At 37.6% G+C, this 15,702-nt stretch overlaps 1 protein-coding gene across 1 annotated transcript; it reads right to left on the bottom strand.

Moving 5' to 3' along the window:
• Positions 1-1,405: 1,405 nt before the first annotated feature.
• On the bottom strand, positions 1,406-13,825 carry LOC102231915 (sodium-coupled neutral amino acid transporter 2-like). The gene is made up of 16 exons (XM_023349821.1): positions 13,764-13,825; positions 11,499-11,639; positions 11,324-11,405; positions 11,130-11,245; positions 10,396-10,469; positions 10,207-10,299; positions 9,836-9,911; positions 8,376-8,458; positions 8,232-8,290; positions 7,942-8,085; positions 7,769-7,848; positions 7,553-7,653; positions 2,480-2,604; positions 2,247-2,391; positions 2,055-2,152; positions 1,406-1,935 (listed from the first exon to the last, which is right to left on the bottom strand). The coding sequence occupies exons 2-16, from the start codon at positions 11,630-11,632 to the stop codon at positions 1,834-1,836; spliced, it is 1,512 nt and encodes a 503-aa protein (XP_023205589.1). The 5' UTR covers positions 11,633-11,639; positions 13,764-13,825; the 3' UTR covers positions 1,406-1,833.
• Positions 13,826-15,702: the final 1,877 nt, after the last annotated feature.

Raw genomic sequence — 15,702 nt, 5'->3', positions numbered from 1 at the left:
AGATACATGAAAGTTGTACTTAAGTACAGTAACGAAGTACTTGTACTTCGTTACTTCCCACCACTGCTCGTTAGCATGTGGAAGCTAACATTTAGCCACAGGACCAAATAGTACCAACAAAGTTTTCAAAAAAACAAGATTGAATGTTGTTTTAATATTTATAAATTCTAAAATTTCAACCATTTGTTGTTTTGCTAACCAACTAATAAAACATGAATGCTTCATGTGTCGTCACTACTGGAAACAGTCAAACAACCAAAAAGGAACAATTAATGAAACCACCGACTAAACTGATTTAAAATATGGAACAAAAACAATACAGTCGTCATACCCTGTTATTGTTTTATATCTGATTCCTTTCTGGGGTTTTTTTGTGGTCAGCTTTAGCCTCTGTCTTTACTTTCATCAGACTCTGAGTTGTTTATAAACCGGAGGGAATATTACGGCTCATTTATTTTGTGTTCTCTCCTTGCATTTAGACAACCAAGCTACAGAATCTGTTGACCAAATTTTATTCAGATTCTTATGGAAAAAAAATTTATATATTACTTAAGAAAATCAATGGCAATGAATTCTTATGAAAGAATTAAAAATATAAAATTAATATTAAAAGTCCCTCTTAAATGTAACTGACACCACCGTTGGTAAAGCTTGTTTTTCTTCTTGTAAGAATAAGAACTATTCGTGCCTGGTTCTTTTAGATAACCTTGATCATTTTACATGAAAAGATCAAATGAACATAAATAACTGTGTTGGACAAAGAAACTCAATCATTTTCATTTACTTGATTTATCGTTTTTCTCTTTTTACCAAAAACTGAATGATAAAAGTCGTCAATCTAGTTCTTTGTTCTCAACTATCCATGTTTTTTTTAAAATAAGTTTACAGAGACTTCAGAATTTATTTGTTGTTTTTGTTGATTTTCTTTACTTATTTAGTTTTTTTCAAATGTCTTCCAGTTCCAGTGTTTAAATTATCAGTAGAATTTAAAGTTTATTGATTTGTAAGAATGCGTTCTTGCCATTATTATGCCATTTCCGTTACATTACTTGAAAATGGTTTCAGAACAACAATATTATCATTTATCGCAATAAGTTCTGGGACAATTTATTGTCCAGCAAAATTTGTTATTGTGACACATGTGGCTATGTATTTGATTCCTCTGCTCAGGAATGAATTGTATGTGGACCAAAGTTCTAAATGACAGGAAATAAACTGAAAGTGCTTTATAAAGTTCCTTGAGATGACAAAAATAAAAATAAAAGATCAAACTTGGAAAAGTCGAGATTGGAACTCCTGCTAAAATATTCACATTTAGAACATTACTTGGTATTCAGGCATGTCTTGCCTCAAATACAGACATTTGAAAACAGAGACCAACATCAGACATGATGAACACAGAGAATCGAGGTTCAATACAACATTTTATTTAAAATTTTTAAAAATTGAATATAACACACTGAATCAAATGCTTCATAAGAAAATTATTGATGTGACGTTCCAAAATATTTCTTTTACGGTCTTTTGAAAAAAGTTTAAATTAAAAAAATATGTATCTTTTTAATATACAAGTAGTATTACTTAAGCTGGAGTACATAGTGTTAGCATGTCAATGCTAACACAGCTTAGCACCTCTGTGCAAAGTCATAGGATGTTAGGAGGAATATTGAATAGGTTTGGCTTACCTGAAAAAAGACAAATAATATGTCCTTTTTAGGATATATTTGATACAGTAAAAAAAATAGCAACTTTAAAATAAAAGTTAAAAACGGAAAATGAATTCAGTTCCTGAATTTATTTTGCTGAAGCTCCAGCATCAGAAGAGCTGGAGCTTCAGTGGCCTTGGTCTTCCATAGAGTTCACGATCCAGTCGTAGATGATAAGAGTCATGCAGACAAACATGACAACAAATCCTAATATCAGGAACATCAGAGCCTGGTGGAAGAAAATATTTCACAGTTAATTTGAAGTTGTTAGTTACACAATATTTCACATTGAGTTTACTAGAAAAACAAAATGTGATTGAAATTGTGAAATGTTTAGTAATGTCTTACCCCAATCTTCTGCATGGATTTCATTGACTCCTTCTTAACCAGTCTGAGATAGAAAGCTGAGGGCAGGATGAAGATCAGCATTACAGCAGGAGAGGCACCTGGAATGAGGAAAAATTGAGCCGTTAATCATAAAAGGTCAATAATACATTGTTAGAAAGTTGATGATACATATTAACATGTGCAGTTACTTACCAATGAAGCCAAAAATATCTCTGATGCTGGGGACAAAGATGACCAGAATGTTGGTTCCTGATAGCAGGCTCACTGTGATAATAACGTGACGGATCCAGCTGAAGTCCTTTTTTGGGAACAGCAGGTGGCCGACTGAGGTACGAATCTGTTCAGAACCAGACAAAGATTAGCTCAATGGACTTCATAGTCTTCATGACTGACTGGATAATTAACAGTAGATCCTCAATACTTACAGGGAAGAGCACCACAGGAACCGTGAGTGTGACAGCGGCCAGCACAGCCAGACGAACAACCAGCAGGAGAATATCGTGCTTGTAGAACTTTGAGTAGGTGTGGAGCAGCTCAGGTCCCACGTGGACTGAATAGAAATATGACAGAGATCACTTTAGTTAAAACTGACACATTTACTTACTTCTTATAACCAAGAACAGTTTGATTTAATGCCAACTCAGCTGCAATTATATGTAATTAATAAACATTGACATGCTAACTCATAAGACATGGATGTGTAGTATACTTAAAACAATACCCTTGATATTTTCTACATAGAAGATTTAATTTCTGTTTCATCCAGAAAAGGAAATAGTCATAATGAACACAACTCTGCAGTTTTTGTGCTGTTGCTGTTGTGGTTCGGGGTCCTTTGGTTCTTCTTTGTGGGTTTTTCTGTGCATACACTCACCTTTTACGACAGATGGCGCCATACTCACCCGACTGGAGTGTGTGTAGACCGTCATCAAGCACACCTGAACCCGATCAACTCATCAGCGGCGTGTACTAAAGGAGGCCTCTGCCAGTCCTTCAGCGCCCGAGTGTTAGCCAGTAACGGTACCTCTGAGCCTCCTAGAGCTAGCCTCTGATCTTTCCTTGTTGATCTGAATCCTCAAGTGACTTTTCCTGTTGTTTTTTGCCTTCAGGTTTTTCCCCGGAGAAGCCCTTACAGATCCTGTCTGCTTCTCTGATCGAGATTCCCCTCGTGACGCCGTGAGTCCTACCCACTGGTTGCCCGAGTTCCCAGACTCACCTCCTCAGTCTGAATACAAGTTCCCCCCCCGGATTCCACGACTGGCAGTTGCACCGCTCCTTTGTCCCCGCCGAGCCCACCTGTCCGCCCTCCGACGCAATCCTCTGTTTCCCTCCTGGACACCAGCTGTCAAGCACCGGACCACCTGGACCACTTAAGAGACTAAGACTCCGAACCTTCCAGTAAACTCTCCTAGATCTCATACCATCGAACCACAAGTAAGCTCCGTTTACTCTGTTCTGTGACTTTCCCGTTTCCGACAACCCTGAACTCACCATTCTGCTCTGCCTCTTTAGAGAGCCGATCGCTCCGTGAACCCGTTTCACGGGACCAGACCAGAGCTTCCACTACCTTCGCTTGCCGTTTTACAATAAACCAATTACCGTATATATAGGCCTGTCACGATAGCAAATTTTGCTGAGCGATTAATTGTCTCAAAAATTATTGCGATAAACGATAATATTGTTTGAAGACCTTTTTACACTGATTTAATGGAAATGACATAATAATCCATGTGATTTCTTGCCAAAGATAGATACACTTTATTTTCAAAAGAACACTAAACACTGGAACTGATAAACAAAATAAACAAAACAACCAAAAACGAAAATAAAATGGTCTCCATTAACAAAAAACGCACTTGAAAAAAAAACTAAACAACATAAAGCAGGGGTGTCCAAACTTTTTGCAAAGAGGGCCAGATTTGATAAAGTCAAGATGCCCGGGGGCCAATAGTTTGTTCGGACATTTTTTATCTACAAAAGTTTCACACACCGTTATAAAACAATTTTCATTGTCACAATTATCTTTATTTTTCAAATGACAAAATAACCAAATATAAGCCACTCAGGCAAATGAGAACAACTCTAAAAACACAAATTCTGCCTTTCATTCATATCTGGAGAGTCAAATAACATTGAACAAACTGTATGAAATACCTTAAATTTACATGAGTTTAAAAATATCTTTGCCTCAAGAACATTTTAAACAGGAGTTATAAGTAATGCAAAGTTGTCTGTTATTATTAAATCTTAAAACAAGTGAATTTTGCTCTTGTCATTTACAATATCTACAGGTTCATAACCAAATCTTACTCAAGAGTTTAATAAAAATAAGTGCCATAAATCCAGGTGCATAAATGTTTTTTGGCTCTTCACTGCTGATAGTGACAGACGTTACCGTTCAAAATACTCAATTTCATGTCCTCAGCTCTCAGTGCCACACTGTTACTGCCAGGCAAACATTTTTCTCAAATTCTTGCTTCTTCTCAGGGCAAAATGTTCTCCACCATTTTCATAACTCAGTCTTTGATAAATGTACCTCCAGTAGAAGGTTTGCCATGTTTAGCTATTAACATTAACTTCATAGCTTCTTTGGTATTTTCTTTTGACTCACAGGCCCAAAGAAATCGCTGTTGTGATGCCAGTCCAGCTTGGAGCTGCTTCAGTTTTTCAGCACGGTCACTTCCTGTTAGCTTGTTGTATGTGTTAGCATGTTTAGTCTGGTAGTGTCTCTTTACGTTGAAATCCTTAGACAAGGCAACCGTCTCATTACAAATTAGACAAGCACAATTGGCTTGATTTTCATTGAAGTATTATAATTCCCATCTCTCTTGAAAGCGGCGGCCCTCACTGTAAACTGGTTTTCTTTGCAGTGGCCATGGCAGAAATGAGTGGAGAGCGGTTCGCTGCACGGAGGCAGAGACTGATAGTATTAAAGTGGTGCTGCCACCATTTGGTGAAAGGAGGAATTACAGTTTCAAGTTTTATGATTTATTTATTCTGTTTCACGGTGCAGGCGGGCCATAAATAATACATTATAAAACCGAAGCTGCGGGCCGTATGAAATCTGACCGCGGGCCGTGATTGGCCCCCGGGCCGGACTTTGGACATGCCTGACATAAAGCCAAAGTGGAAATAAATACTGCATTCAACCAAAAGAGTGCAGATTATGAAGTCTGTATATCATGTTGCCCTTCAGTAATAATTAGATTTAAATAGAGAAGATGGGCACATCGACTACCTGATGCAATAGTTCACACTACACGATTTTTTGCTCCTATTTTTCCCCTTACAACAATCTTAGAAAGTTGGTCTTTCTAAGAGTGTGTGGTGTGTTACGGTAGATCGTCGTTGCCGCTCCGATCTAAATCAGGGTTTTTCCCCGACTGGGAGCTTAACGCAGCCTGTTGAATGTGACAGGGAGCCAATCAGAAAGCGCGGATTCTCCTCCGTGTTTTCTGAGGGGAAATTACGTCGGGGAATCCCAAACAGCTGACAAGACGCAACCCGAAGTCCAGCGGACATTGGAGATGATATGTGGAAACAACATTAATGTTTATTCAACATGCAAAGAATATAGAAATGACAAGGGGAGGAGTTGGAGTGAAATTGCTACTGCAGTTGATAAACCCGGTAACTTTTCAGCTGTTCTTCGTTAACGTGACGTAAATAGGTTATAATGATTTTCATTCAGTCAGGACTTTACGCTGACACTAGCCACATGCATTGCAGGTAGACTGTAGTAAAGCATTGATTAATGCCCGGTTTTAAAATTAGTTCACTGAACTTGTAGCCATTATTCTGTGCCCATTGTTGGACACCACACGGCAGGAACGAATCCGATTGAACCGTTATACCTAGGATTTCTGTCGGGTAATGTGTGGTCTGTCAGGTTTTGAAAATGGGCCGACAATCGTCCGACAGCTCTAAGATTGTGCAGTGGCGCTGGGCTTTACACTAAGGAAATGAGGAAGGGAGGAGTCAGTGGAGAGCACCGGAGTTGAGCCTTTTTTTCATTCAGTGTCATAAAGAGAAAAAGGCCAGAAGAGACGATAATGCCGATAATTAAAATGACGTCGATAGTTTTAATTTATCGTACGATTAATCGATTTATCGTTTATCGCGACAGGCCTACGTATATACCTCTCCTGAATTGTGTTCTGCATGTGGGTCTGAAAATAGTAATCCATCATGACAGTTGCCCACCTAATATCTCTCTGAGACAATGTCTTGCCCACAACCAGATTTAAAGCCAACCTAAAAGAAGCAAATCTAGCCTAAATGATTTGACACCTTCTAAATATTTACATTTTCACGTTCCTTAAAGTACTAACTGATGAGGAGAAGAAGGAATTATCATTAGCCTCTTCTGGACACAAACTGGCCCGGCTTCAAACCCGGATCCGGTGTTGTTGCATTAGCTCTTCAGCTCACCTCGCTCCCTGGAACCTCAAGAATTGTGGCTCCAAACCAGCCAGCCAAACAGGGCTGGACTGAGGTCAGCCATCATAAAATAATTCCCATCATAATCCATTCTTACCCTAAAGTTATTAAACACTAATAATGGCATATTCAATTGCATTTTATTTTCTTTCAGTTTAAATTATATTCAACAAGCTGAATGAAGAATTCATTCAGCTTGTTCATGAAGCCCCGTAGTCCTGTACTGAATCACTACGTGTCATCACACATTAAACAAATAAATATGGTAACACTTTATTTGACGGGTTGTGAATAACACTGTCATTACACCGACATAAACGTGACATAACACCTGTCATGAACATGAGTAAGTCTTCATGAATATTTATGACTGTTGTCATAAAGCATCATTCGGTAAATCATGACACTTTTAATACAAAGTTGACATTATTCAAAATGTCTTCGTTATGACAACTTGACATTAACCAAGAAATCATGATCTGACATAAATTTGTTATAAAAGCATTACTGATTAAACTTTAAAAATTATGTAGCTTTATGTTATTTAAGCTAAAGTCCAGGCGATGGAACACTAAATCCAACGCTACTTCTCATCATAAGGGGTCTTCAGGCTGCGCTTTGTCTGTCTGCCTTGGGTGATCCTACCAAGGGCATAAAGATCCAGACAGTGTAGCTCCTAGGATCACTGGGACACTCAAACCCCTCCACCACGATAAGGTGGCAGATTATGGAGAGGTGTATAACCACCAACTTGATTCCCTGCTTGTAAGAAAAATACAATGAACACTGAATGTGTCTGTCGTGACGTCAACCTACTGGACCTGAGACGAACAGCCAGTCTCACTTCTTGGTGGATCTTCCTGTTATTATATGGGATTTAAATAATCCTGTGATTCCTGTGATTTATTTGTTCAGCTCTTCTTCATTAAATCTTTAAAATCTACTCGACGTCTCAACCTGCTGCATTTGGGTCCAACATGCATCTTGACAATATCTCAATACTGCTAACAGTCTAAAGCTAACACATTGTTGTTTTTAAATCTTATTGTATATCTTACTGTTGAAGGTGAGGTATCCGAAGAGGGCAGCCAGCAGGTACATGATGAACATGGCCAGGAAGGACACGTTGGCCACATTCTGCATCTTTCGGCGTGACCGGCTGTTCAGGGAAGGAGAGTTTTATTTAGACACCAGACCAAACTTTAAAGAAATATAACAATGGTGTAATTTAAACATTATAGGACTTTGAGTTAAATTCATGCAGCAGCACTTACTCTTTGAGCTCATCATACATGGGTAGGATAGTAGGGTGGCACACGAAGGCAAAAGTGAGGATGGGTATAGCATAGACAGTCTGGAGAGATGGAAAAATATAAACATTAGAAGTTATTCCTCGAGTATTATTGAAAATATTCAAATCTGTTTAATCTGTGAGAGATTTATTTACCTGTGAGTTGTAGACAAAGTATTTAGGCTTGCAAGTGTCATCATCGGTAGTGGCGTAGTCGCTGTTGAACATATGCATGGTTTCATTTCCAGAGTCAGTAAAATATTGCAGAGGGCATGGAATCTGGAATTTCTTTATGACCACCTGCATAAAGGGAAAGAAGTGTTTGGACTACACTATATTTTTACAATACTCAAAAAATTAAATAACTATTGATTTGAAAACTTTAATGAAACAATTTACAAAATCTAAGTCACAGGAGAAATAAAAGAGGGAGGGGTCATACTCACCACAATCAGAAAGAACACAATGCAGAGCAGAGAGAGACCACTGGTGTAACCACGGTAACCTATTGAGGTAAGATAAAAAAAAAAAAAAATTGTTTTAAAGCTGGTGTTTCAACTTTTGTTAGTACTTAGGAAATATATCCTTACCCAAGTTCCTGAGCAGCGAGAGAGGCAGGATAACAATAATTGAGACCAGAATCACAAGGTAATCTCCATTGATGTACCATTCACTGAAACACACAAATACATCTTTAAATTGATAGAATCATATTTGTTACACAATCTGTTGAGAAAATGTAATTAATTAGTTTGAATACTCAAAATGAGAATTTTTGCACTTGTCTTGACTTTTCAGAGTCAGAGGAGGTCAGATCACTCTCTAGACTGGCAGACACAAAGCACACATTCCTTGTGTCTCCAACACAAGGAATGCTTAAGAAATGGGCCTGATCAGTTTGTGAATAAAAATTAATTCCAACAGTGATCAAATGTCCTCCTTACACTGGACATGTCCACTTTTCACATTCTGTCCGGGAAACTTTCTATGACTGAAAAAAAATATCTGGATTTTGATAGTTTTTCAGGGAACCAATAGACATGGCCTATAAACTGACTGGTGCTATGCATGGAATAAGACAGCCTTCATTATTCATTTGACATTCTCTCCAAGCTGCACTGTTTTTTTCTTTATGAAACTGTTGCTTTATTATTATTATTACATTGGATATAATTTCAAATTTTGTGTATTTTTCATCCAGGTATTTCTAAGCTACAGAAGATTAATTATTAGGGCTCATCAATATGAAAACTTGAGATGATGTTGATATCTGATATATTGCTGTTATTTCAGAATTTACCAATATTTTAATTGAAGCAGACGACCAATGTAGCCCCGTAGTCACTTTAACTGTCACATGACCAAGCAGATACCACTTGCTTGGTCATGTGAGTGTTTACCACATATAAATATCTAGGCTGCTGAGATGACACATCACAGTAAAACTCCTGGATGACGCCATCTTTTATCGTCAATGTTTCAGTTAATCCATTTCCTTTATAAAGCTTTGTCGGCTCGTAGAGTCAGAAAGCCTGGGAGATAAACGTTACAGTCCAATGATTACGTAGTACTGCGTTCCTAATACTCTGGCTGAGTCCAGTTCATTCAACGTTTTAGACAATTGGATGAAATTGGACTCGTCTTGTTCATTATCATTGATGGAGGAGTTTGAATGTTCTTCTCTCTCTCTTCTTTGCTCCTGCTCTGCATCCAACAACACTTCATTTTCAACTATTGTGCTTTAGTTGGGTTCAAATTTGGTCATAAATAATTAATTTCCTGCCAGAAATAAAGGAATTAAAGTTTTTAAGAAGATAAAATCTGAATATAATTAATAGAGCAATTCCAACATTCTGCCACGTTGAGCAGCACAACTATAGAGTGTCACATAATTTGATTTTGTACTAGAAATTTCAGCTCTAAAATAACAAAACCTATAAATGTATTAAGTGGCAAATGGTGAAATGAACAGCAGCCATGCAATTAATAAGAACCAATTCTGCTATTTCTCTGTTTAGTTGTTATAATAACCAAATATTTAACTACTTACCCATCACTTGCTCCAGTAAAGGACTGAATAACAACAGGGAGTTCGTATTTAATAATGTAGAGGTAGATTGACATGACTGCATAAAAGATAAAAAAGAAGAAAGAAAATAAACACAAAAGTTAGCAACAGCCCTAGCATAAATTTACACATTTAGAAAAAAGAGTCATTTCTGATATTTTGAGAGATACAAAAAAGTCAGAGGACACTCATAGAAATAATAATATTAATAATGTAAAAACTATCTAATTCTGCCTGTACTGCCAATTTGGACATAGAGAAGAAATGTTTCAGTTAAAAAAATATGGTAGATGAATATAAGCATTGCATTAGTTATAATGCATAGCTGTTATACTGAAAGGTCAGTCCCTCACCTCCAATGTTCTGCATGCTGATGGAGCAGGAAGTAGCCAGTTTGCCTGGGATCCCAAAGGCCTTGTAACCCAGTGACTCGTAAACAAGAGCACCTGGAAAAGGAGGAAAAAAACGCAGAGTTTTAAATCTTGACATTTAAATGTGATAAAAACATAAAAAGTTGCTAGAAAGTCAGAACTGGTGCTCACCTGCTTCATTTGCTGTCTTTAGCAACAAGTGGACAGAATACAAGGAGAAAATGGCAACGGAAACCAGGAGAATCCTGTAAACACAAAAGAGAGAAAAGGTCTTCAGTTGTAAATGACTTGTGTTCATCGGCAATAAATAAATACAAACTATATGCTTGATGGGTCTTTGGTGCTCAATGACACAAGTTGTGCAATAGGCACAGTAATGACTAATAGGAATTCTGATTTAAAAAATAAATCCAGGCTTCTGCTGACAGAAACCTTTTCAGTCACCAACAAAACATTTTCCCTAAAACATGATACATTGAACAGCCACCAGGGGGCGTATTTGCAAAACAACCTCCAATAACTTTCTTTTAACGAAAAATGAACTTATGCTGGAGGTGCATGTGTTCTTGGAACACACACACACACACACACACACACACACACACACACACACACACACACACACACACACACACACACACACACACACACACACGCGTGTGCACATTTTATTATTGATATTTTTCCCAGATGGTCTTTTACAGAATCTTAGACCAACAGGTTCAGGTTGCCGGTAGCATCACATTAATTCAGATGTGAGGTTTTTCTTCTTTGTTTGCAAGTCAATATGAACAGAATAGTTCAAAATTTCTTGCTGATCTTAGGAATATCATAGCCTGAGACCTGAAAACAACATTTGTCTGAATGCCGCTCAGCCAAATTAGGATGAAAAGACAAGTTCTTACACAAACAGGGCGATGCCGGTGTTGGCCATAGCGAAGGACAGACCCAGGATGCCGCTGCCCATGATGGCATTGCCCAGGTTGAAGACGGACATGCCAAAGGAGGCACTGCCCTGGTGCTGAAGAGGAGAAAACAGAATTGAAAAAAAAATAGTAGAAAAAAAACTACATTGTGGAATAAATAAACCTGAACTTACATATTCAGTTTCATATTTCTTCTTGCTTGGGTTATGATCAGAGAGGAAGTTTTGACTCTCTGCATCTGCATCAGGGTATTGCCTTTAATAGAAGAAAGAGATGTGTTAAATGAGCTGAAATATCAAACTTTTTTTTTTGGTCTGTTTGTGAAGACATGTTGAAGACGAGTCTCACCCATTGAGAGGAATCTTCTTGGGAAAGTCAGAGTACGCAAAGTCGTTGCTGTTGGAGCTCCAGCTGTCGTCGTCTTGAGGAGCGTTCAGACATTTCATCTCAGTTCTAGAACCGGCCAGCTTGTCATTGGGCATTTTAGAGCTGAAAATATAGAAATCATAACAAAAAGGTTTTAAGTAATTGTGTTTTAGTGTTTCATCTCTGTTCTAGAACCCATCCCATTGAAAAGGACTGACCCTTGGCAATGGGATCAACAAAAATCTACTGCCCAGGTTTTTGTTGGTCAGGTTGAAGGGAATCCCATTTTAGTTATGGAGGGAGTTTGGACTCTCTGCAACTAAGTTAGAGTCTTGGCTTTCATAGAAAAGACAATTTTATGTTTAATGTGTTGACAGGATGTACAGTTTAGTTTTGTCAGCACAGGTTAAAATGAGCCTCACACTTCCAGCAGTTTCTCACACTTAAAATAAGACGACTGCTCTTTACTGTCATCCTAATTGGGACTTTTGTTGTCTTTTTGAGTAGTCTGAAAATTTCATCTCAGTTTTAACATCAGACTGCTCTTCACTGGACAGTGAGACTTAATAATCTGAAATATTTAAAAATGTTAAAAAATGTTCGTTGCGACAGACTGGCGACCGGTCTAGTGTGACCCTGCCGCTCGCCCGGAACATTAGCTGGAGATAGGCACCAGCACCTCGCGACCCCACTAGGGACAAGGGTGTAAGAAAATGGATGGATGGATGGAAAATTTGTTTGTACACAAACAGTGCGATGCTGATCTGTAACAATAAGATGGCACTCCAAGGATCTTTGCTAGAAAACTCCGTCCCACTTGACGAAACATTCTGTTGCTGAGTAAAAAATACAGAATGAGACGTGAGAAACGGAAACCTAAAGGTAACTGAAGTTTATGATGTTGCCGCTTACATATTCTGTGCCATGTTTCTCCTTGCTTGGTAGAAAAGAGAGTTAGTGTTTAAATGCTGCTATTATTGTCTCAATCAGTGTCTGGATATCACAATTTTAGTACCAGGCTTCTAGTTGATGGATATTTTACAGATAAAAAGCAACAAAAGAAGGCAGTGGGTCAATATTTTTATATTTTCAGTTTGATTATGTCCACTTGTCTGTTCACTCTGCCAAATGTGTATGTATAAACTCAGAATGGTTGAGATAGTTTTTTTCAGATTAAACTTTCAATATATGACCTACAATCATCCATTATGTCAACTTATTAGCTGACAAACCCATACAGAAGAATAACTACAATATTTCCACCTTGGGAAGTTTTTTTTATGTGGCAGTCAACATGAGGGACAACAAAAAAAGTCTAGCGTGAAATTTGACTAGAGGACAGTCAAACATTAGATGTTGTAGACAAGACTTTTTCTGTTGTTCATACTTTGATACGGACCACTGACTTGTCTGACCAGTTTTAAAAACCTGTTTCAAGCGAGTCAGAAAAGAACAACTGAAAGTAAAACCTTTAGAACTGACACAAACATCTTATTTATTTTCAAACTATACAGAACTATAAACATATTCAGTTTGATATTGCAGCAATAAACTGATTTATTTGTTGAAACAGGTGTCATAATTTCGCTTATATAAGATCCGAAAACACAGAGAAACAGCCTAATAGTAATCATGACACTGTTCACTTCAGTAACAGATGAAAGTCATTATGATTTGAGCCTCATATCTTGTTCTTACTCCAGAAAGAGACCAGAGTTCAGGTTGTTTTCTAAAAATGAACACTTTCAGATGTTCGGCATGAACTTTAATTACCAACAGAACTTCTCACTGACATAGTAGCTGCCCTTCAGTAACATGACGATGACGCTCAACCAACAGAATGTTTGACGCAGATTAGAAATGGATTATGTGAAACTGTAAAAAGTTCTCAATTTATTCATTATCACAATAAAAACTAATATCAGTTGCATAAAGTCATATAATTTTTGATATGACTTATCACATATTATTATTTTTTCTTTTTACTGCATCTCAGAATTGCCAAAAACAGATTTACAATAAACTTGTAAAAGCTAATCCACTGGGTAGAATGGCAAAAAAAAAAAATGTATATTCATATCAGAGCCTCATACTATTAACAATAATATTTACTTATTATTATTATATCTAATAATTTTTACTTAATGTTTAAGCAAAAATTAAAGGTATGGTACAGTAAAACTGCTCTAAGAAGTTTAAATTTATCAAAAAGTTACTAAAGTAACAGAGTAAATGTAGACTACTCACCTTTAGAGACGTGAACAAAGTGAAACTATTTAAAAGGGAGGAGACTTTACTCCTGGAGCAGGTGTTAGGACTTACCTTTATTTGCGTCAGCTCTGATACTTATAGGACAGAGTCACAGGAAGAGTGAGAGGCGGAGACTGGCACACAGCGATGTGCTATTGGATAAAAAACAAAGATTTAGAAGAGAATCACAGTAGCTAATCTCCACTTAACATATTACCTTCAAATATATTAGGTTACACAGGCCTACCTCCTATTGTTGTGCTGATAATGATCAGTTATATTTATTCATACAGACTTGTTGAATCCAATCAGTTTATACAGTTTTCAGCTCTGTTTAAGAGATAAAAGACCAGAATAGAGCAAATGTCACGTTAAGATGCGAACATCAAATCTAGACCAATACCAGGGTATTTGTCTCCAACTTTATAAAGCGGACAACATAGAAGACAGAGAGTGAAGGTTTCAGGTCATAGTTCATTTTATTGGGACGTTATTTACACCATGTACATATTGTTTCATTGAAACAAGAGTGTAGCACTGACAGGCAGCATCCTTTCTGTGTTTGACCAAAGAGAACGGTTTGCTGATTTGTGTCTGTCTTCAGGGGCTTAAAAAAATGTCAAAGTGGCTCCAGCCATGACCTTTCACCACTGAATCCATCCAGGACGAATATTCAGTGTTTCTAAAGAAATGAACAGATAACACTCTGATGTTCTGAGCAAACTCTTCACAATATGACCTCATTTGGATTTTGAGCTCCATGAAATTGTTCAAACAAAAATCTTTAAAAACAGACATATACTGTATATACATTCACATATACATATAACATTGTATAAATATATTAAAATAGTTTAAATTACATTTCTTTAACGGCCTTCCATAAATAGATGACACAGTTTTTCTCGATGTGTTAGTGTTGGAAACACAGTGCACTCTCTGATGAGCGGTTCTTGACTCGGTTGGGAATTGGCTCCATGCTGAGTTGCCATTGTTCTTCATTGTAAAACACTGCATTGTGCTACTGAACACTGAAGAATTCTGGGTATTTTCTTGATGTTTAGGAGTGCACCTGACTTTGTACGGCTGAAGCTGTTGCGGTTTAACAAGTGTAACAAGTATATTATTACGACCACTGTATGTGGTCAAATTCAAAGTATTCTCCCATAAAGAAAAAAACATTCTAGGTTTCCCTCCGTGGCCCCCGATCAGGAGTCAGGGGACGGTGGATGGAAACGAAAGCCTTGGCAGCCTTCTCGAAGCAGTAGTGTCGCTGCCGCACACGCCTGTCAAACAAGATCTAATACAGACCTCCCAGTGTCTGGTTCTGTTCACAGATTCGCTAGCTGACACTTTGAGCGAAATCAAAGGACCTTAGAAATACTGAACAAGGTGCCGTTTTGGTGAAAACTGACAAATGGCCTCAACTATAAGTGCTTTTCAACATACAAAGATGCTTTACAGACACGGTTTTGGTAAAGTTGAACAAAAATAGAAGGCAAAAGTCGAAGGAAACTAAAGTGACCGTGAAGTTTCAAGTCCCGTGGTCTCGTTTGAGTCTTTGGGAGATTCACGTACTTCGTTAAGCAGGATGTTCTCGCTGAGGTCAGAGTTCACAGCTACACTCTCCCATGAATAACACTGTACCTGAGAGGAAGCTGTTTGAAACTACAAATTTTCAGTCTGTGTTGTGAGGCCTTTTTGTTTACAGCTGTACCATGATAATGAAACAGAAAAAAAAGTAAAAAGTATAAGACTATTTAAAAAGTTATGATAAAAAGAGGGAAACGCCATCTTTGTGATCTAGAACAGCAAAATGTACAGAGTTCAGTTACATTCTCTTGGAATGTCCAGCAAAATTTGTTATTGTGACACATGTGGCTATGTATTTGATTCCTCTGCTCAGGAGTGAATTGTATGTGGACCAAAGTTCTAA

Source organism: Xiphophorus maculatus, chromosome 17 (assembly GCF_002775205.1).
Source record: "Xiphophorus maculatus strain JP 163 A chromosome 17, X_maculatus-5.0-male, whole genome shotgun sequence".
Classification (NCBI taxonomy): domain Eukaryota; kingdom Metazoa; phylum Chordata; class Actinopteri; order Cyprinodontiformes; family Poeciliidae; genus Xiphophorus; species Xiphophorus maculatus.
The sequence above is the reverse complement of the archived record's forward strand: the minus strand, read 5'-3'. Positions and strand labels throughout refer to the sequence as shown.

What these genes read in the sequence shown, in the direction of transcription:
- LOC102231915 (XM_023349821.1), bottom strand. Translation starts at nt 11,632, where the DNA reads ATGCCCAATGACAAGCTGGCCGGTTCTAGAACTGAGATGAAATGTCTG. An exon ending in AGAAATATGAAACTGAATAT is followed by an intron (nt 11,246 to 11,323) that starts GTAAGTTCAGGT and finishes TCTCCTCTTCAG; the next exon opens with CACCAGGGCAGTGCCTCCTT. An exon ending in AATCCATGCAGAAGATTGGG is followed by an intron (nt 1,936 to 2,054) that starts GTAAGACATTAC and finishes TTCTTCCACCAG; the next exon opens with GCTCTGATGTTCCTGATATT.